The sequence below is a fragment of the Thermobia domestica genome, chromosome 1, assembly GCF_964235325.1.
Source record: "Thermobia domestica chromosome 1, izTheDome1.hap1.1, whole genome shotgun sequence".
NCBI lineage: Eukaryota > Metazoa > Arthropoda > Insecta > Zygentoma > Lepismatidae > Thermobia > Thermobia domestica.
Genome location: NC_137454.1, coordinates 161,794,093 through 161,821,062, shown reverse-complemented (window position 1 = coordinate 161,821,062; position 26,970 = coordinate 161,794,093). Strand labels below are relative to the sequence as shown.

The following is a 26,970-nucleotide window of genomic DNA, read 5'->3' as shown; positions in this document are numbered from 1 at the left end:
CCCCACTGAAACACCTGAGTTCTGTTTATTTGGAAAATGAAGTAAAGTATGGTGACGTTTGCCACACTCACGACACGATGCTGATTTGCAACTGGACAGTTTATGATTAGATTGTAAGCAATTAAAGCATAATGCTTTGTTTTTCACTAAAGAATGACGTTCGTCAACTGACAGCGAAAGAAAGTCATCACATTTATGCAAAGGATGATTTTTGCTTTTGCACTGGCAACACGAAAATTGAGCTGAAGTATGGTGCGCTATTGTTGATTTTTTATTACTCTTGTTTGGCTCACTGGGTGGGGTTGATTTTGCATTGGAAGTGCTACTTGCTAATGCGCGACACCTATGATCTATCAATTTCACCAATCGGTCAAATGTTGGTAGTTCACTGTCTGACAATGAAAGTTCCCACTGTCTTTTTGTTTCACTGTCTAGCTTCTCTGTTATATGAAATATAAGCAAAGGATCCCATTCGTTTACTTTTATGTCCAACACTGATAACGATCGCACACACTCAACACTTGTATCCAACAACCGACGCAACGCGCCAGCTGATTCTTGCTGCACTTGACCTTGACTTACAAACCGCCGCAAGATAGACGTGACTAATTCTCGTTTATTTTGATACCTTAAATTTAACAGGTCCCAAGCTTCTTTATAGTTATCGTCAGTTATTTGTATAGATTGAATAAGTGTTGCTGCTTCACCTTCCAGACTAGTTTTTAAGTACTGAAGTTTTTGTGCACCCGTCAATGTTTCATTATTATGCACTGCTGCGATAAACAAATCACGAAACGAAAGCCAATCATTTAAGTTCCCGCTAAAGCATGGCAACTGCAATTTTGGAAGTCGAATTTCTGTTGTGTTTTTTTGATTATTCACATCACTAGAAGAAGCGTGAGATATTTTACCCTGCACTTCCACTAATTTCACGTTAAGCTTTGTAAGTCTATCTTCAATAGCAGCAAGCTCTTCTTCTTGCACCAAATAAATTTCTTCTTCGGCACACAAGTTGCTGGCTAGAAACAAAAGCTCATTTGTTTCACGTGACAGTTCACTCACTTTGTTTTTGTAGACTTGAACTACACTAATATCTTCCTGTTCTGTGATATTGTTTATGCAGTTTTCAGCCCGAGTGACCTTTCCTTTTAAAACACGCTTTCGGGAATTGTAAGCTTCCATTGTCGCCCACACAGTTTTTTCTTTCTTGTTAACACACAAGTCTTATAGCACGTAGGTCACATAAAGCACATAAACACGTATTAACATCCGGCCCGGAGGACCAAATCTTTATGATGGACTGTATTACACAAACGCTGGTTCGTTCTGTAATAGTTCGATTTAATAATATTGTTAATATTTCTTACAATTCCCGAGTTAAAATAAAATGCACATTGAACACTACAATGATGCAGCTATAGGCTACGCGCTCACTCACACACTGCTGCTATGCACAGTTTCAACAAGCAACTATCCTTGCTTCTTCTTCTTCTATAACTAACAATTTACATTGAACAAACACCTTTAAACAAAACTAAATAATTTAAATAAACAAGTTAGGACTAAACACTGTATGAAACAGAACCGTACGGACTGTGTTTTTGAAGAAGAGGTTCTTCTTCGAGTTCAGAGAAACCCGCCCACTTGCACACGGGTAGTAACTGTAACTTGCACACGCCGATCATCGACAGGTGTGGAACGTCCTTCACGAAAATCAGAGGTACTCTTTCCACGTCCGAAGGGTGCATGTATTACATGGAGCTGACTATCCACGTATGCGGGAGTTTGTCCAGTGGCTACACGAACAGCACGCTAATACACCCCGCTTATGTCTCGTGTTCTCTTCAAAGATGCATGATAGGCTGTTTAACGCTCACAATCAACATTTGTGATCTGAGGCATACCCACATGGAATGTCAACTCGTGCCCATCAGGAACGGTGTTCTGTGAATGTGTGGACAGAAATCGCTGATAATTATCTCATCGGACCGTACCTACTACCACAACGCCTGACCGAGTGGGAGTATCGCATATTTTGGAAGAAGTTCTCCCTGAACTATTAGAGACTGTGCCGCTAGCTGTTCATCGAAACATATGGTTTACGCACAACGGTGATCCATCACATTTCGCTGCGGAGGTGCGAAATTGTTTCAACGCATCCTTTCTGAACAAATGGATCAACAGAGAAGGATAGGTATCTTGACCATCTGATTCACCAGATCTTAACCCCTTAGATTTCTTTTTCTGGGGTTATATGAAACTACTTGTCTACGCGACACCTGTGCAATCAGAGGAGGATTTCGTTGCTCGAATTGTTGCTGTACACTGGAGAATTCGAGAAACGTTAGGAGTGTTTCAACGCGTCCACCGGTCCCTTCGCCGCTGCTCTAACATTTGCACTGAAGTGGTGGGTCAAAATTTCGAACACCTTTTGTAGTGACCGTTCTGACAACCATCCTCTTTCCATTTAAACACACACTCTTCTCTGTACCTTGCTCCCTACAACTCTTTTCGGTACGCAATCGCGTTATACTTATTGGGACCAGAAATGTCGGCCCCTGTTACAGCACGTAAAGTTATGTGTATTATTATTATTATTATTATTATTATTATTATTATTATTATTATTATTATTATTATTATTATGCGTTCTTTATTTGTCTTTAAATAGTAGTACTTGTTCAATTCCTGTAGTAGTAAAAGTAGACACGTTCTCAAAAGCGTTACAATACCACTAAAATAATGGGTGATAAGCAATCGGAATTTGCATATTTTCCGTTACCTATCAGCTTGTGTTGTACGTATTTTTACATTGTAGCGACGTGACGTTTCCAGTGAATTCTTGTACAACGTCTTTAATAGTACTTTCTGAGGAGGTATGCAACCACGCACAGAGATTATTACCCGCCATCTTTCATCTGCGTGTATGTGTATTGACCTGCCACGTAGTGTTATTTCCAGGCAGTGAGACGTCCTTCACATACTCTTGTTCACTCAATTTACGTCATAAAATGGCCGGGAATCTAGTGATGAGCAAATGCAAGACCAAGACCAAGACCGGGATGGTCTTGGTCTTGGTCTTGGTCTTGCACACCCAGTCTTGGTCTTGATCTTGCACACCCAGTCTTGGTCTTGGTCTTGCATGCAAGTCTTCCAAGTCTTGCATTTAAGAAATCTCAAGCTTTTCATAGGTAAATTTTACTATGGATATAAGGGATAATAAACTCTACAATGCACCAGTAGTAACGGAAATACAATGTATGTTTCTAAATGTAATATAATTTAACGGCGTGTAAGTATGATGATAGTGTACAACATAGCTGATGACCTTTATTTTTTATTTTATTTTATTTTATTTTATTTTATTTTATTTTTTTTTTTGTGGGTGCCCACGCTTTACTACTTATAAGATATGCCTAAATCACAACGTTTCGTAATCTGTTTATATTTTTTTAACAGATCCAACACTCCACTGGTTCCCAAACTGGGGAGGCTATCCCTGAGGCGCATGAAAGAAAATCAGACGGCACAGATTGTTGAAATACCATGAATTGCAAATTAATTTTTACACTCTAAAGGCGTCAGATTTTTCTTTTCAACCACGATTAGCTAATCCTTGTATTAAACAAACTTCCAATTAAATATTGAAGCTTTGTTTTGGGGCACATTACGCAAAAACGATTAAAAAATTGCAGACTTTCGAAACATGGGCATGGAGAAAAAAGGAGAGAACTAGCTGTGTTGAACTGAAACGAATGAGAAGATGTTAGAAATATTAGCAGTAGGGGCAAAAAAGAAGAAGTTTAGATATTGTTAAGAGGAAGAGGAACTGGTTAGGATACTGGCTTAGGAGGAACTGTATTATGAGGGACGTGCTAGAGAGTATCGTGGAAGTAAAGAGAAGGAGGGAGCGAAGCAGACTATTGAAGGAAGGTATTAAAACAGAAAATTGCTACGTCAAGACAAAGAGACTAGCTGAGGACCACCAAACGTCGAACCTTGTCTGTTGAAGCAAATAACCTGCCAATAATGGCAGATAAGCTATGATGATATGTTAGCAATATTGACCAAAAAAGAGGGAGAGAAAATTAAAATAATAATTATTATAATCAAACCTCTTAATATTTTAGAATAATTTGAGTGAAAACTGAAAAACGACTCAACTGTCTAGGTCTTTTGTGTAAACTCAATTTATATAAATATTGTTGACCTGTATTAGAAATACAAAATAACGGCAAAACTCCAAGTTATTTGAAGTCTCAATTGTAAATATGGATTACTAGCATCAAGTACCCACTTCGTTGGGTTAAACTAAAATAACAATAATAATATATTTCGTTAGTCAATCACTTTTTTACTATTAGTAAAGCGCTCTCTAATATCGGTCATTTTCGATTATTTTTATGTTTCTCTCTCCTCCCTCCTCCTCCCCAAGTTGCGGGGCTGAATTTAGATTTAAACGGTTTCACAAGTGTCACTGTTCGTGTCAGAGACGCCGAAAACTATGGATTCGGCACTATTATTTGGTCATTTTTGATCATTGTTATGTATCTCCCTCTCCTCCAAATTACGAGGCTGAATTTGGTCGTAAACGGAGTAGGAAGTCTCAGTATTGAACTCAGCGACCTCGAAAACTATGGATTCGACACTAGTATTCGTCATTTTCGATCATTTTTATATATCTCCCCTCCCCTCCGCCAAGCTACGGGGCTGAATTTTGATTTAAACAGCATCAGAAGTGTCACTGTTTATCTCAGCGAACCCCAAAACTATAGATTCCACTTTAATATCGGTCATTTTCGATCACTTTTAAATATCTTTCCCCTCCCCCTTCCCTCACGTCAAAGTGATATGACAGAAATCATCTCAGGTCCGATCCTCATCTATGTTGAAAATGAGATCGAGTTCGGTCGGGTGGTTCAAGAGTTATTAAGTTTTATATATATATATATTAGGTTTTATATAACTTTCCAGGAAAAAAAACATACATGTTAAAAATTTGATTGAGATCGGTTCAAGAGTTATTGTCACAAACTTTTATTTTTATTCATATAGATTTTTGTACACCTTCCCCTCCCCTACGTTGCTTCGTCAAAGTGAACTGACATATAACATTCCAGGCTTGAACCTCATCTATGTTAAAAATTTGATCGAGATTGCTCGTTTGGTTCAAGTTATTAAGTTTTATTTATTCTTTTATAACTCAACCTTTCCCCTCCCCTAAGTTTTACCGCCAAAGTGAAATGATAAAAACACTCCCAGGCCCAAACTGCATCTGTGTTGAAAATTTGATCGAGAGTGGTCGTTTGGTTCAAGAGATTAGGAGTCACAAAAATAGCCACTTTCAATTTTATAATATACATTTATTATTGTAGTATAATGTTATATCGCTCAATCCTGGATGTGTCGTAGACCTAAGGAGGCTAAAAGTTACATTGATAAACAATTATTCAACGTGTAATCATCCGCCCATGAAATCAAACTTGCGGTCACATGTACTAAGTTTTTGTCAATGTCATGAAAATGTTATTCCGATATTAATTTTATGAGCACACATTAAAAATTTCCAACGGATGCTGGAGTCTCGGAGCCAAGGCCATACCCATGTAGTCGACACCTATGGTGTACGGTATTATCAATGTTCAATACTGCATTTCTCTTTAGTTTTGGAAGAAAAACACCAATAATATGTTTTGAAACGAAACGAAATATCTAGTTTAACGTCCCGCGATTATGCATCGAGGCTAAGGGAGACGGTAATCATGACAAATGAATGAAATGGTGGAATGAAGAAAGTAGGAGAAAACATCAAAACCCCGAGAAAACTCACGCACACGGTGTTTGCCCACCAAAAAGTTCTCATGGCGCAAGCTAGAATCCAACCAAGGACCCGTATAACCACACGTGACTGCTCTACCACCGAGCCGGTACTTGTGCAAGACTCTTGCGCAAGAGTCTTGGTCTTGGTCTTGCAGGTATGGTCTTGGTCTTGGTCTTGGTCTTGCATCGGGATTCCTAGTCTTGGTCTTGGTCTTGGTCTTGGTCTTGCATGCAAGACTCTTGCAAAAACTGCAAGACCAAGACTCTTGCGCTCATTGGCGTCTCTGGCATGTAAAATTTGGGGGGACATCAAAGGAAATGATCTAACTGCTAGTATCTCAGTGGAATTTTAGATTATGTCACTTCAAAATATTGGGGGGACACGTTCCCCCCCGCCAGAGACGCCCATGCTTGCGCTCATCACTACGGGAATCCCTAACGTCCTTTGGGGAATTCCTTGCGCCGCCATTGTATAAATCTGAAAACTACAAATTCGAATAGAGCAGGTAAGGATCCTTTGACGATATCATGCAGCATCACGTCTACGCTCAGTAGTTTGTACAATATTTAACTCTAAAATTTGTTTTCCACGCTTTCGGCAGCTTATAACACGTAAACGATGCGATTTTTGCTCTATGTTTATCAGAACTTTTTTTGTTTGTTTTGCTCTCAGGAATCGCTCCTCTGGTTTTGTACAACGAATTTAGCGACATACTGTATATTAAGATATTGGTAGATAGTTTCCGAGGTGCTGGGGTAGGAGTATCTTCTATAGTGTCTAAAGAAGCAACGTGTTTTCTTTGAAAGTCTACTGTGTTTCGCTTTATACTTTATTGTTTAGATGCCGAATATTGCTTATTACAGGGTACTTGCATTTTCTTCAAAAGCAGACTTCAATGGATAATTCCTTGTTCTAATAAAAGTTTCTGTCGGTTCCAAGACATTTAAAAATTACAGATACTATCGAAGTCAAGCTCCACCTTGATACATGTAAGTATCACCCTTAGAAATGTTAGCAGCTTTGTGCTAATAAAAAGGTTTTTGACTTTGATTTGATTTGAACTTACATAAACTAAAAACAACTGGTCAGGTGCTGAGATGTGAAGAGATACCAAGTTAATCTGATCCAAATACTTTTGAGTGTTTTAAATATGCCTAGTCTATCTCAATGGCAATAAGAAGATCGCTTTGGCTTCTACAAAATTTGTATTATCGGAATTAACTAACTCTATGGCCTATGGAAGCCGAAAGTTCAATGCCTCCTTTACAAAAGCTCTCCATTGCCTTCTGTCCTTAGCCAACTGGATCCAGTTTCTACTTTGTATCTTTATTTTTACATTGTCTTCCCATCTGCGCCTAGTTCTTCCTAATGGTCGTTTTCCGATTGGATTTCTAGTTAAAATTTAGAAAGCGTATCTACTTTCTTTCATTCTGGCTACAAGAGCTGCCCACCTAAGCCTCCTAAACTTGATGACCCTAACAATGTTTGGTAAAAGGTATTATATACGCAGTTCTTCATTATGAAGTTTTCGCCATTCCCATCCAAACATTCGCCTCAGTATCCTATTCTCAAATACTTTCACTTTGCGTTTGTCCCTCAGAGTAAGCGACCATGTTTCGCAACCATACTGCACGACAGGCATGATTATTATCGTTCCATATATTTTAAGCTTCAAATGACCCCGCCCAATCCTTATGGAAATTAGATTTCGGTGAAATTGCTTGAAACAGTGATATGTTGTAGATATTTTGATCCTGAGAAAAAGTCGTAATGGGCACAACCACCAATCACTGACCTTTGGCCACTATGAAGCCACACTTTTGAAAAGAGCAGAAGATAGACCCCTAATGATATTCTGGATTTCGATGGAAAAGACTGAAACCGTGATATGTTGTAGACCCTATCATCGTGAGAAAAAGTCTCAATTGTCACAATCACCAATCACTGACCACTTGGCTACTGCAAGGCCATTGTTTTAAAAAGCAGAAGGTAGCGATATTCTGCGTTTCTATGGAATTGCTTGAAACGGGAATATGTTGCAGATATTGTGATCCTAAGAGATAGTCGTAATGGGAGCAGGTACAAATTACTGACAGTTTGGCAATTACAAGGCCACTTTTTTTTTCTTTTTTTTTTTCTTTTTTTTTTTTTTGAAACATTCATAGATAATGATATTATGTATTTCGGTGGAAAAGATTGAAACAGTGATATGTTTGTAGATTCTGTCATCAGAAAAAAAGGTTCAATTAGCAAAATCACCAAACTCTGACCGTTTGGCCATTACTAGGCCATTTCTTTGAAAACAGCAAAAGGTAACGATAGTCAGTACTTCGGTGGAATTGCTTGAAATCGTGATATATTGTAGATTACACGAAAAAAGTGGCCTCGTTGTGGCCAAAGTGTCCGTGATTAGTGGTTGTGCCCATTACGACTTCTTCTCAGGATCACAATATCTACAACATATCATAGTTTCAAGCAATCCATCAAAACCCAAAATATCGTAACCTTCTGCTAGTTTTTTTTTTAAAGTGGCCTCGTAGTGGTCAAACGATCAATGATTGGTGGTTGTGCCAATAACGACCCTTTTTCACGATGACAAGATCTACAACATATCACGGTTTCAGTTTTTTCCACCGAAATCAGGAATATCATTATCTTCGGCTGTTTTCGAAAAAGTGACCCTGTAGTGGGCAAGCGGTGTGAGTGGTGGTTGTACCTATTGAAATTTATGAAGTCTCTCAACTTCTACAACATGTAATAGTTTCAGTCTTTTTCATTGAAATCCTGAATATCATTATCTTCGACTGTTTTTTTAAAAAAGTGACTTTGTAGTGGCCAAACGGTCAGTGATTGATGGTTCTACCCATTGAGACTTTTTCTCACGATGACAGGGTCTACAACATATCACGGTTTCAGTCTTTTCCACCGAAATCCAGAATATCATTAGGGGTCTATCTTCTGCTGTTTTCAAAAAATGACTTTTTCTCACTATCACAATATCTACAAACATATCACACATTCAAGCAACTCCACCAAAAACTAATTTCCATAAGGATTGTGCGGGATCTTTTCTCGACAGAATTCGCAAGGACAAAAGATTTTAAATTGACTAGTAACACAAATTCTCCGCTCTCAGTCGACATTTAGTTTCTTCGTGAATATGGTTTTGTCTGTTAACATTGATCCTAGACATTTGAAAGCAGGGGTAAAAGTGGATCTGAAAAGGTAGAGGGACGCATGACTTTACACCGTCTCAAATGCTTATCTTTGCCCATTGTAATTTTTTTTTTTTTTTTTTTTTTTTTTGGAAGTGTGAGGACGCCATAGATATTTTACGGAAGTGGAGGGATGACGACCTCCCGCGTTCCCCGTAACTTTTATACCTGTTTGAAAGTATTAACTTTGTCGAAAGTATTATTTGACACATCCATAATTTGCACTATTACGATCACGGCGAATTTCCTTGTATTATCGAAACATAATTTATCAAATGACAACTTCAAAACAATGACTTTTTATCATGGAACCGCAATTATTGATTCCTTTTAACGGATTTACCAAATGTACACTACTAAATTAAATTTGAAATTTGATATTTCCTAACTATAAAGGTAACCAAGAAAGTTCTGTCGCTTTTTGTGGAGGTTCTAGCAGTTCAGTTAGACCATGAACTTGCGTAAGGACAGAGTGAACATGGGACATCCACAGAGCGTCATAAAGGGTGTGTATGCTGTACGAGTTCAAACTGGGGTCAAACGCCGCTGTAACGGAGCTTACGATATGCCACGCCTTTGGTGAGGATGTCGTGACTATGCGGAAAGTGCAGCGGTGTTTTAACAAGTTTAAGGATGGTGACGAAACACTCGAAGACGCACTACGTGCCGAAAGACCAACACATGTACAAAATAAAGATCTTCAATCCACAATTGAGACGAATAATGGCCAGACATGTGAAGAACTGGGAGTACAATTCAGTATGAGTGGAGACACCATTCGGCAGCAACTTCATCAACTTGGGACGCACTACAAGTTGGGTCAATGGGTACCACATGATTTGACTCCGGACAAGAAGGCAACGCGAGCAGACACCTGGGTTTCTTTGCTGTCTCGTCTGAGGAAGGAGCCATTTCTGGACAGGGTGTTGACATGTGATGAGACGTGGGTCCTGTACGAAGCTCCACGGCGCCATCATCATTGGTTAGCATCCCATGAACCGGTTCCAAAACAGCCGAAACCAGCACTGCACCAGAAGAAGGTCCTTCTGTGTGTTTGGTGGACTGCTTGCAACATCATGCATCGGAAACTGCTACCAGCTAGTCGGAGCATCAATGAAATTGTGTACTGTCAGCAGTTGAGCCGCGTTCAAGGAAAACTCAAAACTCTGGGGCCAGTACTGCTGAATCGCAAAGGGGTTTCCCTGTTACATGACTACGTTAAGCCCCACGCGGTTAAGATGATGCGGGACACCATTCTACGCCTTGGATGAGAAACACTATTGCATCCGCCATACTTTCCGGACATTGTACCGTCCAATTATCACCTGCTCTATTCATTGGACAATCACCTTAAAAGACGCCACTTCATATCCCTAGTAGAGGTACAAAATGCACTTGATACCTTCTTCGGTTCACAGCCCACCAAGTTCTACTGCGATGGAATCTATGGTGTTCCAGAATGTTGGCAGAAGATCGCCGATGCTGATGGGGACTATTTTTGATCTCCCCAGGTACATCTTAAATGACATATCGATGTTCAAATGTGGTGGGTGAAAAAGCGACAGAACCTTCTTGGTGTTTTAAAACAACACCCACAACGTTTGGGAGGTGATTCCTGACACCAAGATAAGACAAAAAGTATAGACCAACCTGGGTGCACAAATACTTTCTTTGTGTTATAGGCTGCCGAAAACATAAAAAAATGAACTTTAAATGTCCATAGTTCCAAAACTATAGGATTTACCCTAGTCAGGTCAAGATTTCAGTTAGGAACCAGTATGTGCTCTATCCAAATATCCAAGTTTCAGAATGCTGCGGTACTTCCGCAATAATTTTTATAGAGGTAGTTTGTGAGTACTTCAAATTATATGCCCGTAGCCAAACATTATCTATAAAAATTGTTGCGTGAGTACCTAAGGGTTCTCAAACATGTACTTTTCAATAGCGCACATATTAGTTCCTAAATGAAGTCTTCACCCGCTACGGTAGATTTGGAGCTATAGACCTTTAAAGTTCATTTTCCATAGGATTATTTAACAAAATACAAAAAATAAAAATTTCGAACTTTAGAGTGGTTTTATGGGGAACTGAGAAATCTTCCTCATGTTATGTTCTGCATGGGACATCTTCTACACCCTAAAATTATTGAGCACTTCCTGTAGGGCTACAACGATTAAATTTGGCATGATTATAGCTATTCGGGACTAACCCACAGGAAAATTGCCAAAAGTAAATACTTGTAATTTTTAAGGGGTCTAAAGTGGGATGAAGAAATTTCCCATGTTATTTAAACGGGCCTTTTTTTTTTTTTTTTTTTTGGAATATCTCATACTTTAGGTACTTGGAATTGGAACACAAACTTGAAATTCGGTATGCTTGTACGTTTTCCTTAGCGTTACCTAAGTAAATCACCAAATATAAAAATGTCCAATTGTAGAGTGGTTTTCTAGGGAACTGAAAATATTTCCCATGCTATTTATGTGAGACATCATCTATACCCCCAAAATGTTTAAGCACTTCCGGCAGAATTAGAATGATGAAAGTTGGCATGATTGTAGACTTTCGAAACTAACCCCCCCCCCCAAAAAAAAAAAGGTGAATATTTTTAGTTTTTAAGGAGTCTGAAGAGGGTTGAAGAATCGTACAAAATCCTATCTTTTAGATAGTTGAAATAGGAAAAGAAACTTGAAACTCAGTAGAATTGTAGGTTTAAAAGGTGTGAAGCCGTAGGCCGAGTAAGTGCAAAGTCTGGGGGTAGAGCCCCCAGCTAGCCAAAGGCTAGTTACCTATTATATTCACTTGAAACAGTCCTTTTTTTTTATTATTGCTATGTGTAAAGTGCTGTGGAAGTTTGGACTGTTGTATGTACCGATAAAGTACTGGAAAACTTACAGACTCCTAAATGCTGTAAATAGTTTACTTATTAAATATGCATATAAGGAATTTTACTTCCCTACGTTTATAAAAATAAAATAAAATAAATAATATACTCTCTACAGATTATTTGGACACTTTGCATGATTGAATTTTAGTTTTTGTAAATATATTGAATGTTCATCTTCGCTATTTTGTATCAGATTCTAGTGCTATTTCTTAAATTATACTCGGCTATTTGCTTTCCTATTTTCCATGTTTTTAGTGCTCAAATAACTTTCTAATTATGATGTACTTGTGTTGATTCCTACTTGTTAGGTTAGAGACTTGTTAGGTAATACAAGTATATCGATCAGGATTACTTTAACAGGATTTATTTTTTCAATTTTAAAATTGGAAACTCGATTGTGAAATATAATTCACAACTACGGAGCACAAAATTCTAAATTCAGACTTACAATAGGCATATACTTTATTTTTATTGTCTCCAGTTTTGAGATTAAACTTTCTACACAGTGTGCCAGATACAAGAATTTCACGTATACAAACCGAACTTAACAGGTTAAGTGTCACCTATATCTCAAGAAAAACATTCCCTGTTACCAAAATATGTTATCTTTATTTTTGGTTTCTGTGTGTCCTTCTAAGTAATAATTTAGTCATTTTAGGTAATTCTGTAGTATGGGTACTATGTAGTATTGATACTTTCTTGCGGTGACACGTTGGTCTCATGTGGCCCCAGATAGATCGCCATCCGGAATAGGCTTAGTGGCCGCTTGACATCATGTCACCACGCAAATTTTACCCGATTGTGCCCGGATTTTTCCCGGAAAATGCGAACGCTTAAGTTAGTAACGAGTTCAGTATAGCAGCTGGTAACTTCTGCATGCTTTGTTGTTCTTTTACTCCACGTTGAGTGTTGTCTCGCCTCCTTTTTGGTGACTTAAATAATATATTACACTTTTGGGTAATGTGGAAGGCACGACCTATTTTTACCACTTTATCTAGAGCCGTGTGAGACACGTTGCTCTCACAATTCCATACACCAAGTCTGTTTCTCGTATTACCAGACCTACTACTATACACTGCAATAGGTTTTAATGTAAAAAGTAAGATCAGTGTGTCACCAGTGAGCCTATAAGCTAACAAGAGATTCTTTTTACGGTTTCTTTCTTTCTGTCTGTTCTAACAAGGCGAGTAGAAGACACTTTTTGCGTCTCTCCATTGCAACCACCACAACACGACAAGAATCACAAGGGGTTTTGTTTCTTCAGTTGCACAGCAATCCTGCTCGCATATTTTTCATTCGCGGCAAAATACCGCGTAATATAAAAGGGTACACTTCTCACGCGGCAAACTGCCGCGCGCGGCGACGGCAAATCGCAGCCTCAATGTGAAAGAAGCGTAAGTCAGCTGATGTAACGTAGCGAATACTAATAACAATATCACAATCATTTTCACAGTAATTTCAGAGCTCTTGAATTTCTTGTATAACGTTCATAGCAGGATGACATTTAAATAACCCTTTTCCGGGCCTTTTTTTTTTTTTTTTTGGTAGATATGATACTGTGTTATGCCTATTAAAATAAGATCTCCACCAGGCGAATATGAACAATTATGTTTGGTGGATTCCATTTATTCTATGTATTTCCCATAGATTATGGAATGGGAAGTATTCTTCCCACGAGTCTAATTTAAAGCGTTTTTTTTCCCACAGTAGAAGAATGAATATTCTTTTATATTGCATGATGGCTGCATTGCATGAAAACTGCATGCTGGCCATCCACGAATTGCCAGAAACAAACAGGTTCGCCGCTAGGTTCTCAGAGTTGGGATGGCCCTGGGGGAAGACAATGGGGGTAAATCAAGCAAAACATATAAAAAATGGGCAATATTAATACAATATGTGCAATAATAATTAAAATAATAAAACTTTGTGGGTACACAAGGGAGGACAAGGGAAGATCTGGGGCCACTTGCCCCCTGAATCCCTTGGCGCCGTCCCTGGATACATCACCAAAATTACTATTTTCGGTATTTTAGGTAAACTTCTTTTCAGAAAACAAAAACGCACATGGAAAGCTAATGGCATGGACCTGGGCGCCGTCAGGATTTTTTCCAGGGGAGGGCAACAACATTTTCCAGGGGGGGCCAAACTCCTGAAAATAGGCAATTTTGTCTCGAAAGTGCCTCCAATTGCATAACATTAGGGGTATTTCAATTTCCAGGGGAGGGCAAATGTCCCCTCTTGCCCTCCCCTCCCGATGCTAATGGGTATGGATCGAATTGTATGGAAACAGAAATCAATAAAAAGTGCTTACTATTTACACGCCAGATGGTGCGCACTATCGTGCGTGCTAATCACGTCAGCAGAAGCAGGCATTTGTTCTCCAAAATAGTTATTTTTGACCTGCCTTACTGCACGATAACCAAGTGGGAAATGCGCACTTTTAACACTATGATTTTAGGAAGCTATCTTCCCACGGCCCGGAAAAGGGATAATATAGGGATCAGGCAAGAAACTCAAAATAATGAGACAAAACTTATTGTAATATTCACTTATCTCGTATAATATATTTCTAGTTCAAAAAAGCTCAGGTTCCATTTAAGATTTATAACTAACTAACTTACTGTATGGCCTATGAAACAAAAAGGTTCAATGCCGCGTTCACAGAAGTTCTCCATTGACTTTTATCCTTAGCCAACTGCAGAGCTCCTTCGTGGCTAAGCGGTTAGCATACGTTCCTTTGGCACAGAAGACCTGGGTTCGATTCTCGGTGGGAGCTCATGTGATTCGGATTACACGTTAATCAGTAGGTCCCGTCTCATATAGCCTCGCCGCTGAAAGAGACGTTAAACTAAAAATCAACTTAATCAAAATCAAATCAACTCAACTCGGTCCAGTTTCTACTCTGTATTCCTATTTCTGCGAGATCTATCTTAATATTGTCCTTCCATCTGTGCCTTAGTCTTCCTAAGAATCGTTTTCCGATTTGTCTTAAAGTTGCGACTTTCAAAGCGTCCCTACTTTCTTCCATCCTGGCTACAGCACCTGCCCACCTGAGCCTCCTAGATTTGATGACCCTAACAATGTTTGGTACACCGTATAAATTATGAAGTTTATGAAGTTCTTCGTTATGAAGTTTCCACCTTTCCCCATTCCCGTCGCTCTTCGGTCCAAATATTCGTCTCAGGATCCTGTTTTCAGATATTTTCAGTCTACGTTCTTCCCTCAGAGTAAGCGACCATGTTTCTCAACCATACAGAACAACAAGCATAATTATCGTTTTATATATTTTAAGCTTCAAATTCCTCGATAGAATTCGCTACGACGAGAGAATTCGAACTGAATAATAACATGAATTCCCTGCTTTTATTCGACATTTAATTTCTTTTTGAATATGGTTTTCGTCTGTTAATATTGCTCCTAGATATTTAAAAGTATCCAGTTTGTCAAAAGTATTATTTGATATTTTAGCACATCCACGATTTGCCGTATTACGATCCCGACGAACTTCTACGTATTCAGTTTTCTCTGCATTTACTTCTAAACCCATGTCTCTGCAAGCATTTAATAAGACCTATGGATTTCTTTCTATTGGTCTCCTATCATCTCCTATTAAATTTACATCACCAGCATATTCCAAAACCTGGTGAATACCAATCAGCTCTAGACCCTGGTTGCTATATTTAATTTTCCTTATAGCGTACTCCAGGACAAAGTTGAATAATAATGGCGATAACGCATCTCCTTGTTTTAAGCCATTCTCGACGTGAAAGCTCGTGGACAAAAATTTTCCTACGGGGGCGGACTTTACTTTGGGATTCATTTAAACATATCTTAATATTAACCTAACAGAAAAAATAAGCTTTTTCACTATTCCAAATTCTGTACGAATGTCGTACAATGTTTCTCTCCTAACCGAGTCGTAAGACTTTCTAAGATCAATAAATAATTGATGTACTGGGGTATTGTATTCCCACTTCTCTTCGAGAATTTGTCGAATGGTAAATATTTGATCGAAAGTTGATCGATTTCGTCTAAATCCGCACTGATAATCTCAAATAATTTCATGTGCGTATGGGGTCAATCTTTCTAATAGAATGTTTGAGAGGATTTTATAGGACGTTGACGGAAGATAAATGCCTCGATAATTATTACAATCAGTTTTGTCGCCTTTCTTGTGAAGTGAAACAATGATTGATTCTTTCCACTCTTGTGGCAATTCCTCCTTGTTCCAGATAAGGAGAATAATTTTGTGTATCTTCTTTCACAATTTTTCACCTCCAGCTAAAATTAACTCAGCCTGAATTTCGTCTTCACCCGGAGATTTGTGTTTCTTTAATTTCTTTATAGCGATTTCTACTTCTATTCGGTTACGTTCTGGCATATCCGTTCTGCGGTGTGCATTTCTCTTTCTGCCCGCATATTTGTTTTTGGCTTTGTTAAGCAAATCGTCAAAGAAATCTTTCCATCTATTTAAGATACTATCTGTATCAGTGAGAACTGTGCAATCGGCTTTCTTTAATATTTAAGCACGCGGTTAATACCCTTTTTTTAAATTCGTTGATCATCTTATACATGTTCCGAATGTTTTTATTTTTACTATTATCTTCAAGTTCCTTAATTTTAGCTTTCAAAAAATCGCGTTTATTTGTTTTAACGTTTTGGAAGTTTGCCGCCTGATGTCTACGAAACTGTGTGTAGTTATTTCATTCGGATTTTGTAGCCAACGTAATTTTGCCCGTTTTATCTTCTCTGCTTTCTGGTCCAACCACGGTTTCTTCCTACGTATTTCCGCGTGTCCCAGTTTTTCTTTTGCTGACATTTAAAAAAAAAAATACTATATCTGATTTCAATCCAAGTATCCTCAACACTAGTGCACTCCGAATCTTTTAAAACCGAGAATCTATTCGAAATTTCAATCTGATATTTCTCTCTTACCTGGCTCTCTTCTAATTTCTTTAAATTAAATCTCTCCGTTTTTAGACATTGATTATTTCCTTTATTCAACGATAATTTCTCTCTTATTATCGCTGCTACCAGGTAGTGATCGGTATCACAATCAGCTCCTCTAAACGATTGAACATTAGTTATGCTAGATTGTCGTCTTCTATCTACTGAAATGTGATCAATTTGACCATGTGTTTCTCCGTCTGGTGAGGTCCAAGTATATTTATGAACATCGCGATGTGAGATTTTTTTTGTATTTTTCACTATAAGGTATTTGGATGTTGCAAAGTTTACGAGTCTAACGCTGTTGTCATCACTTTCCTTATGCAGACTAGAAATAACAATTTAAGATTTATAGCGACGTTTAAATATGCACGCTACCAATATCGATAAAACACCGATCTCAAAGAAATGTTTCTCAACTAGCAATTGAACACAGCAAAAGAGAGTTCTGCTAAGCTTACTACTAATTTAATGCAATTTAGTTCAATCATGAGCGTACCTACAACTTTGTAAGGTCATTTGGGGTAGTCCCGGCATTTGGGGAATTCCGTCACTTCTAAGCTTGCAACACAGCTGGCTTTCAACGCTTCAAGACTGGCACTTGCCATTAGTGTAGTGTGATTTGCATGAGTGTGTTGCTGTTTGCAATGTGAGTTCCTGACATCTACGTCCGTTTATAAGGAAAACAAAAATTGAAGAAGCAGGTAAGTTGTCTGTGAATTTTCAGAATATATACACTGATGTAAGATTTATGTTTCAGTAGCTAATCTGTATCATAAAGCTAAAAACGAGTAGATGAGAAAACTATGGCCTGGAATCTTCTATGCGTCATTGCACAACAGGTGCATATCGCCAATCTCCAGAATCAGTGTTGCTAATTGCAAATAAAATGTACGTTAATATTAACAGCATTTGGGGCAATCCCGGCACATGACTTTGGGGCAACTTCGTCACTTGGTGATATCAGAGTGTTATAGTTAGTGCTGCTAAAATTAATGTGTACACTTGAAGGCGAGTTCTAAATAAGAAACATTTTCTCATTCCAGGAAAAAATGGTTAGAAATTACATTCGTACGACAAACAAATGTAGTTGGTCCCTCGAAAATATGAAAGCAGCCGTTGAAGCTGTAATGCAAGGGATGCCAGTTGCAGCTGCCGCCAGAGCGTATGATGTTCCACGAATGACTCTAAGTGATCGACTGAAGCGATCTGACATGGATAAAAGATTTGGTGGCATTTCAACCTTTTCGAAAGTCCAAGAAGACGAACTGGAGAAAAGGATTCTGAAATTAGATTCTGTAGGATTTGGACTCACAGTTACAGACCTACGTCGATTAGCATTTTCTTTCGCTGAAAGAAACAACATTAAAAACCGCTTCAATAAAAAAACAAAGATGGCTGGTTATGATTGGGTTTATGGGTTTTTAAAGAGACATAGATCTGTTAGTGTGCGGAAAGCTGAAAACCTCTCATTCGCTCGGGCTAGGGGTCTTACAAAAGAAACAGTTGAAGCGTTTTACAAAATTCTTGAAGATTGCTATGATACATACGATTTGTGGGATAAGCCTGGACATGTGTTTAATTGTGATGAAACGGGGTTACAATTAATATCTAAACCAGGAAAAGTGTTGTCCAAAAGAGGGAAGAAAGACGTGTACAGTCAATCTAATGCAGAAAGAGGGGAGACTGTGACTGTAATGGCTTGTGCACATGCTTCTGGAAATTTTATTCCTCCTTTTGTAGTAATGAAGGGCCAAAGAAAAAAGAACGAATTCAGTAATGGAATGCCTCCAGGAGCAGTGGTTGAAATGTCCGATTCTGGGTATATGACAACTACAGTTTTTGCAAAATTCTTGGAACATCTTGCAAAGTACAAACCTCAAGGTGAAATTCTTTTGATTCTTGATGGATACGGGTCACATTCTAAGGATTTCAAGGTGCTGGAAAGAGCCTGCGAATTGAATATCAACCTTCTGTGCTTACCTCCTCATGGAACGCATAAGCTTCAACCTCTAGATGTCTCTTTTTTCAAACCTCTAAAGCAATTTTACAATGAAGAATGCCGTATGTGGTTGCGTACAAATGCAGGATTAAACTTATTCATCACAAAATGTGTTTTCGGAACTCTTCTTAGGAGAGCATGGGTAAGGGCTGCTACACTTGCTAATGCCGTTAATGGGTTTGAAGCATGTGGAATATTTCCCATAGATCCCCACAAAATTCCAGACAGTGCGTTCCAGCCATCACTACCTCATTACAGCGCCACTATAAATACTCCTTCTGTTAGTGGTGAAGAACCCCAGCCTGCATCATGTAGTGCAAACTTGGATTTACCTGACCATCATGCTACTGTCTCCAACTCTGGTTCAACATCACAACATAACAACAGCAGTACAATATTATGCCTACCACATGACAACAATAGGTGTACATCACCAAACAAGAAAAGATCGCTTCCAAGTTCTGCTGATCAAGACTCTGGCACATCTTTTCAAGCATTAGCTCCAACACCCAAGAAACGTGTTCGAACTTCCAGAATGCATCGAGGAATCGCAGCAGGAGCAAGAGTCTTGACATCTCTTCAATATATTCAAGAGCTGCGACAAAAGCCAGCACCTCGCCAGAAAGCATGTGGGTCTAAGAAGACAGTTGTTATTCGTAATGGCTGTAGGCGAAAGTTAAATCGTGCGGAATCTCAGACAAAATCCAGTGAGGAAGAGAAGGATTATTGTGGAGAGTGTCATCAATGGTACTATTCCAGCTTTCGAGGAGGGCAATGGGTGCAGTGCACGAAATGTTATTACTGGTTTCATGAGAAATGTGTGATAGATGGTTGTAATCCACAGTTCGTCTGCCACAATTGTCAGTAAGCTAGCAAGCCTGTCTATAGACTCACATTAGAAACTGCTATATTTCATTTGTTATTGCTATTTTCATTTTATCCTAAAATTATGCAACAATGATTGCTGTTGCACATCATATGCCTTGATTTGTATTCATTACACTTGTATAATCACTTTATGCAATACATATATTTTGTTTCTTTTGCACCTTCAACTAGTGTCGTTTTATTGTTGGTGCCGGAGTTCCCCATAGTGCGTGACGGAATTCCCCAACAAGTTTGGGGAAACACGGCAGGATGTAGAGTTGTATTTAGGTCTCTCTTACATCTATGGAAACTATATTAACGGTATAGAACTACTATCAAAATATAAAGGAGTGCTCAACGTATCATATATCTTAACAACAACATGATCGCGTCATAAATATATTTTGTAGGAATGAATATATGCTTAACGTGCCGGGACTGCCCCAAATTACCTTATGTGCAAAGACAATTTAACTTCAGTATTATCTATTTATACACGATAGGACTTACCTATTAAAATCATATGTTGAACATGAGAATTTAGGCACGCTATGAGATGTGATTCCAATATCTGAGCAGCTTCCATCACTATTACTGAAATAAAGGTTAACTATGGTGAACAATAATTGTTTTCAATATGGATACTGCATTATGCAAATCATTAAAATTATTAATTTACACGTAAATAAATATACAGAATAACAACATTTACTGAAAATGTAAAGAAACGTATCCGTATGAAAATAAACTTGAAACACAGAGGCCTATGGTTTTTATTCTAACACTAATGTCCTCAAAACACTGCCTATATAAGGTCTAAGATGCAATATGCAGCGAAAATATGAATTCTAATAGTAAGAAATTTATAAACAAAATTGAAAACATTGAAAATAAATTTGTGCTCTCTTTGACATAAAGAAACAGGAATATATATCCAAAATTTGAGAAGTACAAAGATCTTAGAAGCAAGTATTCATTACAATCACTTGAAAGCACGAGAACTCATTTCATTTTAACTTCCTTTCAAAAAATAATTCATAGTGCAATAGATTCGGGATATTTGTTATCAAAAATCAAACTTCACACCCCCACATAGAACGAGACCCTACAATGGCATATTCCATCTCTCAGCGAAAAGGATTAATGCATTGGATGTATCGCCTGTGATAAAAGTGTAGAGTGAATATAAAATCCGTGCTAAATGCCAAAAATGGGAAAAGTTCCGTTTAATGTAAAAATGTGGCCTATGTGCCTAACAATACTCAGTGAAAAACAGGCTATCTAGTATTCACTGTGGAAGTAGTTCAAATAACCCCAGAAGAGAGTGTGCCTATATGTCCCATCAGTTCTGAAGTAACATGTGGGCTGTTTACTCTATATTTTCGTTTTGGCACTTAACACGGATTTTATACTTAGTCTACAAATGTTTTAATTGTATGATAAGATGTCACAAGGGCACCTATAGATAGACATTTTTAATTATAGACAAAATTTTAATGTAAATAAATGAGCTGCATATCGTACTAAATTTATTTTAAAGTATAGAACATGTATTTTGCTATTTATTATTATGTAATTATATATGTACTTTAAAGTGTATTATCATACAATGATGGAAAAACTGTAATTAGGCATTTGCCTGCTGTTTTCCGAAATAAATAAATAAATTAGGATATACTCAATTTTTGGGAAGACAATGGAAGAATATACAGCTTATCAATTACTTTATTTTATTTTTACAAATATAACTAAAGTTTGATATGACAAAATAGTCAATCAAGCACATTTTAGTTAGGACAAGCTGAACCTGCGCTTTCTACAAAGCACATCATTCACATATGGGCTTTTATCTCTTTGTCATTCCTCACAACATGTGTACATGTCCCTTTACAGACACAAGTGAAGGATATCTTGATAAAAATCGGCAAGGGGTATCATAAAGTGGAGATTTTTTCGATTATTTTTTCAATATATCACACCGTTTGCAAGCTTTGAGCCTACTTCCGGTTGGAGATTTTAATTCATGTATGATCAGTGTTTTCTTGCATGCAGTATGTAATAAGCAAATACATTACACACACAATTAATTATAATATCAGTGATATATGATGTTCATTGGGCAAAATACTCCAGACAATAAAGATTCATCGCAGACTGGGGAAATGATTATCCTTCGTTTTTCATTATCAATTTGCCATGAAAGAAACGCCTGATAGATATACTAATTCCGTATACAAATGTGCAGTGTTGGGATGTATAACTCGTAGGATATGATGCAGGCGATGATTTCACCTTTTAAAATTTCAATACTTCCAGTATACCCCTACAAGTGTAATAAGGAAATAACGGTCATTTAAAAAAAATATTCAATTAGAACTGAACAATCTACACAAAATTTTCAATTGATCTATGAAAACGACATCTTTCTAGAGCTTGTGGTTTGCGAGATATCATTCTTTAAAAAAATGGCCACAAACATACAAATGTCCGCAAACATACAGAAACTTTTCTTGACCACAAACATATAATCCTAGCATTTGAATATATAGATAATTGATGTCCCCACACAGAGTAAAATTTCATACCACATGAAAATTCTTATTAAACTTTTCAAAAAACAAATCATGCATCACAATACATCAACAACTAACATTTATTTACATTACTGTAGTTATTTTCAGTTCGTTGTACGTTATAGATTAAAACTGTGCTTGATTGAAAGCTCGAATTGTTTACATGTTTAACTTTGTAATGCTCAAATTTCAATACGGCTACATCTATCTTGAAGTAGTTAAAAGAAGACTATAGTTTTTAATTTGCAATTAAATCCTCACAATAGAAAACAGCAAACTGCCTGCACACTAGCGCTAACTATTGGTGTCAGCTAGTACTTGCACTGACACCTATTAGGGCAGCAATGGACTCTTAGGAGCGTGACTGACAGACTATGTTTTTATGTTATAAAAAGTATTAGTAAATTAATATAATCACTTACCTATTTGAGGCTTCAAGTCCTGCAACAAAGTACTCTGTTTCACTGCTGATGATACTGTCATTCCAATAATCTGAGATGCTCTCAAAATTTTAAGATCTTCTGTTCGTTGGTCCTCTACACACCGACGATATATTTTACGATACTCCCTGGCGAGAATAGTTATTTTTTCCTGTATTATTTCTTTTAGCTTTTCCGTCCAATAAATATACAATTCCCATCTTTCATTACTTTGCAATTTCCACAAATTTTGGTTTTCTTCTAAGGTGTGGATATTGTCGTTATTCATACTTAGGAAACCATTTTCACTGAAATGCTTATCTCTTAGAACCAACAATTTCTTCTGCAAACGAAGATTACAATCATCAAGCTCTGCATGAGAAATATTCGTTAGATCATCATTCTGTTCCTCGAACATAAGATCAAACTTTATGTATTCATTATTTCCCTTGATACTTGTGGTATCTATTTCTATTGCTATATTTTCTTCTATCCTGTCTTTTTCTACCTCGTCACGTTCACAGCTTATCAGTATTTTGTCTTTAGAGAACACTGAGTTTTTTCTCTCTTGCTGTTCTACACTGTTTTGTGAAAATTCTGTTTCAAGTGAATCAACCACCTTTAGCCATTCGACAAGCAGGCTATCTTCTTTCATTAGGTATGCATATTGAATATCTGTCACTATTCCGAACTCTTTCAGTGTTTCTAGTGACACAATTCCCTTATTTTCATTCAATAATCGTAAACCTAACAGTAGACTTTTCTGCTTAGATAGATTCTCAATTAGTATGCTTGCTTGATCTTTCTGTCTTCTTCTTTCTTTCAAAGTCAAAGCCTTTAAAGAACTAGCTCGACATTGGCCGCCAATACGAACCAAGTTCTTTGTAATATTCGTTAAACTCTCTAGAATATTATCCAAAGTAGTATTTGTTTGACACAAGATTAAAATAGGGTATCCTAATTCGCATGATGAATTATTCTGGAGAAAATACTCACAGAGTTTCAATGCCAATAATTTCTTTCCAGATCCAGGTGGGCCTTGGATGATTGAAAACTCTTTTCCTAAAGCATACCGTACTACGCCAATTAGTGACTTCTCAAGAAGAAGACTGTCAGCAAAGAATACAGGTGTTAAATTATCTACACACTTTGAAGACATCGATTTTTCTGTAAAGTTGATGGGGGGTAACACTGTTGATTCTACTTCTAGAATGTAACGCTTCATAGGGAAATTGGCGTTATTGACATTTTGTAGAGCTACTAAGGCATATTTGTAAAGTTCATAATCAAAATCCGATTGTATCAAATTAAGATCAGAGTTCAGGAATTCGTTATCTATTTCCTTATCGAATTGAATCAGAAGTTTACAATTTTCAGGATACCGTTCAGCAACAGCTCCTAACACAACGTTGTCAAAGTTATCGTTTGTCAAACATACCAGAGAGCCATAGGGAAATCGTTCTTCCTGGTATTTTCCGGTTTCTTTCTTAAACTCTACGAGAAATCCACAATCGCATTTCTCTGTAGAAACGCAAGGTCCACTCAGTTTTACTTTAAATGATTCTACATAATCCCTCTTTTCAGTGCACTGATCTTCCATGATGTTCCTCAAAATATTTCTAAAATATCTTACTAGTTCTTCTTTAAGTAGGGAAACATGAACATGTACATACTGTTCGATGTTTGAATATTTTGCATTTAGATTAATCGGTTGCATGAAAACAGTATTTTCTGATACTAACTCATCTTTATTTAAGTGTAGACATGAGTCAAGTTTTCTAAGGTCCCTTTCTGATAGTTCTCTGTCAGATTTCATTTTATTTTTCTCTATTTCCAGTTCCGAGATAAAAGCTTCTACAACGTTGGAACTGGATATTGATGTACAAATATCTTCATCAGTCTCTAATGTTTTGAGCTTACTTTCGCAATAGTAGTTTGAAGCACATTTGGTAAGTTCTTCCATCGATCTGCTTCGTATAATTGTACATTTTTTTCTGAACTTTAGATTAAGTTCTTTAGGTATTTCACTTAAGTTTGATAAAATTCTTGATGGTTCAGTAGAAACATTCAGGTTTGAAGTAGAAGGCACATTTTCATGACTTTTGAGAGATCTACTGTTTGATTTGAACCTACGTCTCTTCTTCACTTCATAAAATTGGAATTTATCTTCCGTTCGAGGATTGCCTTCTACTTCCTTGCTCTCAGCTAACAACTCGGCAGCCGTATTCGTTTGGTTAGCCATATTTACATTTCATTAATTTATTCTGCAAAATAGAGTAAAATTACCATGTAAGGTCGTTGTAAGCATAAGTAACATTTACATTGTATTTATAGATAGTACGATGTAGATAATCTTTACATTAATATTATCATTTAATGTTTGTTAGAAAATAATTTCTCTTGGCTTTAAATACCATTGTTAGATACTGTTGTATCTTGCTATTCCCATGTTAAATAAGTTAAAAATAAAATAAACTCTCGTCGACAGTGAAAAGAATCATGCACTAATACCGGTAATTTCAATTTCACCCGTTAGATGTCAACCACAGGAGGATATTTCCTGCCATCTAACGGCGAGATAATTAACTTCTACTACCTTTGTTTCAATAATAGAAAATGGGATATGGATAGTTACCGTTAAAGTCTCCGTTACCTGTGAAGTTGTTAAATTTAATATTAACGACCTCAACCAAGATAATATATCTATTGCAAAAAAAATCTAAAAATTGGCTTTCATTCAAGAATTATTGTATAGAATAACGGATGGGCGTTATCACGAAAGATGGTCTCGGGTAGCGAAGGCTCCCGAAATCTTGATTTGAAAGTAAACTCAATAAAGTAAATTGGTATTCTCAGACATACAATCTAAACATCCATTGCAGACGATTTTTCATTCATTGTTTGCACCAAATGTAACGAGTGGTCCTATTTACCTTTTCCAAAAAATAGAGAAGGAGATACTTATACTGAATGCTTACTGAGTTGCGACCACCTACCTAAATACTTTCTTGGTCCACCTTTTGCTCAAAGGATGGCCTGTACACGGTGTGACATGATTTCTGCAAGTTCCTGATATCTTTCCATGGGGATCTGACATCATATATTCGTATTCGTGATGGCATCCCACAATCAGTGAAGCCAATTCGTGGGGAAAATTCCATTTTGTGGGATTTTTTTTTTACGTTAATTGTTTGGAATAGGATAAAGAGAATTTTCGACGAAGTTGAAAATAAATATAGGGATTTTTCGCTATATGTAAAATGCACGCCAGCGAAATTCTCTACAAACGGGAAGTAGACGTAATGAGTCATCAATAAGCGTGTCAGTATTGTCAACTTTTAGTCTGAAGCTTTTTTTTTTTTTTTTTCATCGGCAAAGTTCATCGGCTAATCAGGAGTAACTTAATCATATGTGATTCTAAAAATCAAGTACCAAGAAACGAAGTTTGTGTTGTGTTATTTGAAGAAAGAGGAAAAGAAAATAATGAACGAATGAAACAAAGAAAGTAAAATATCAAACGAGCAACAGTTAATTTGCAAAAGTTCCACACGAAATGTATGGAGTAGGCTACAAAACTTTCCTAGTATCATTCGGCTCAATATACAGTGATGATACAAATATGTGGACTGCATTTCTGACAATAAAAAATTATACTTGTTCTCGATTGAGGAAAATGGTTATTCACAAACTCTTTTATAAATGTAAAAAATCGAAATTCTTGGTCATCGACCCCAAAACTGAGTAAAGTAGCACACGATATACAGAAGTTTAATTTTCATACATTATTATTATTATTATTATTATTATTATTATTATTATTATTATTATTATTATTATTATTATTATTATTATCAATAATAATGATAATTAGAGACCGGATATTAGGCAAAATGCCTATTCTTTAATATTAAAGATATGATCAAAAATAACGTTTTAAAGTTTATATGGGGGTTGTAGTTTCGATTTAAGCCAATTTCATTTCGCCTATTTTGCCTATTTCGACCTTTAATTCCTAAATATTTGCTTTAGTGCCTAATGTTCCCTATTCTATGCATTTTCTTCAAAATAAGCCTTCATTGGGAAAACATATAATTTATATAATATAAAGAATACACACATATATAGGTATATTAGATGGGGAACCCCGTAGTCTAGTGGTTAGAGCGTTGGATTCATGTCCACGTGGTCCCGGGTTCGATTCCCGACCAGTGCTTCCTCAATTTTCGACATCCACCCAACGTC

At 37.1% G+C, this 26,970-nt stretch overlaps 1 protein-coding gene across 1 annotated transcript in view; it reads right to left on the bottom strand.

Moving 5' to 3' along the window:
• LOC145670136 (NFX1-type zinc finger-containing protein 1-like) overlaps window positions 1–26,970 on the bottom strand; it is a 242,788-nt gene that overhangs the window by 205,427 nt on the left and 10,391 nt on the right. Inside the window, exons 2-3 of the mRNA XM_081738515.1 lie at window positions 22,732–24,992; window positions 20,247–20,330 (exon numbers count right to left, since the gene is read on the bottom strand). Of these exons, the coding sequence (XP_081594641.1) occupies window positions 20,247–20,330; window positions 22,732–24,970 (2,323 nt within the window). The 5' untranslated portion in view covers window positions 24,971–24,992. The remainder of the gene's footprint in view (window positions 1–20,246; window positions 20,331–22,731; window positions 24,993–26,970) is intronic.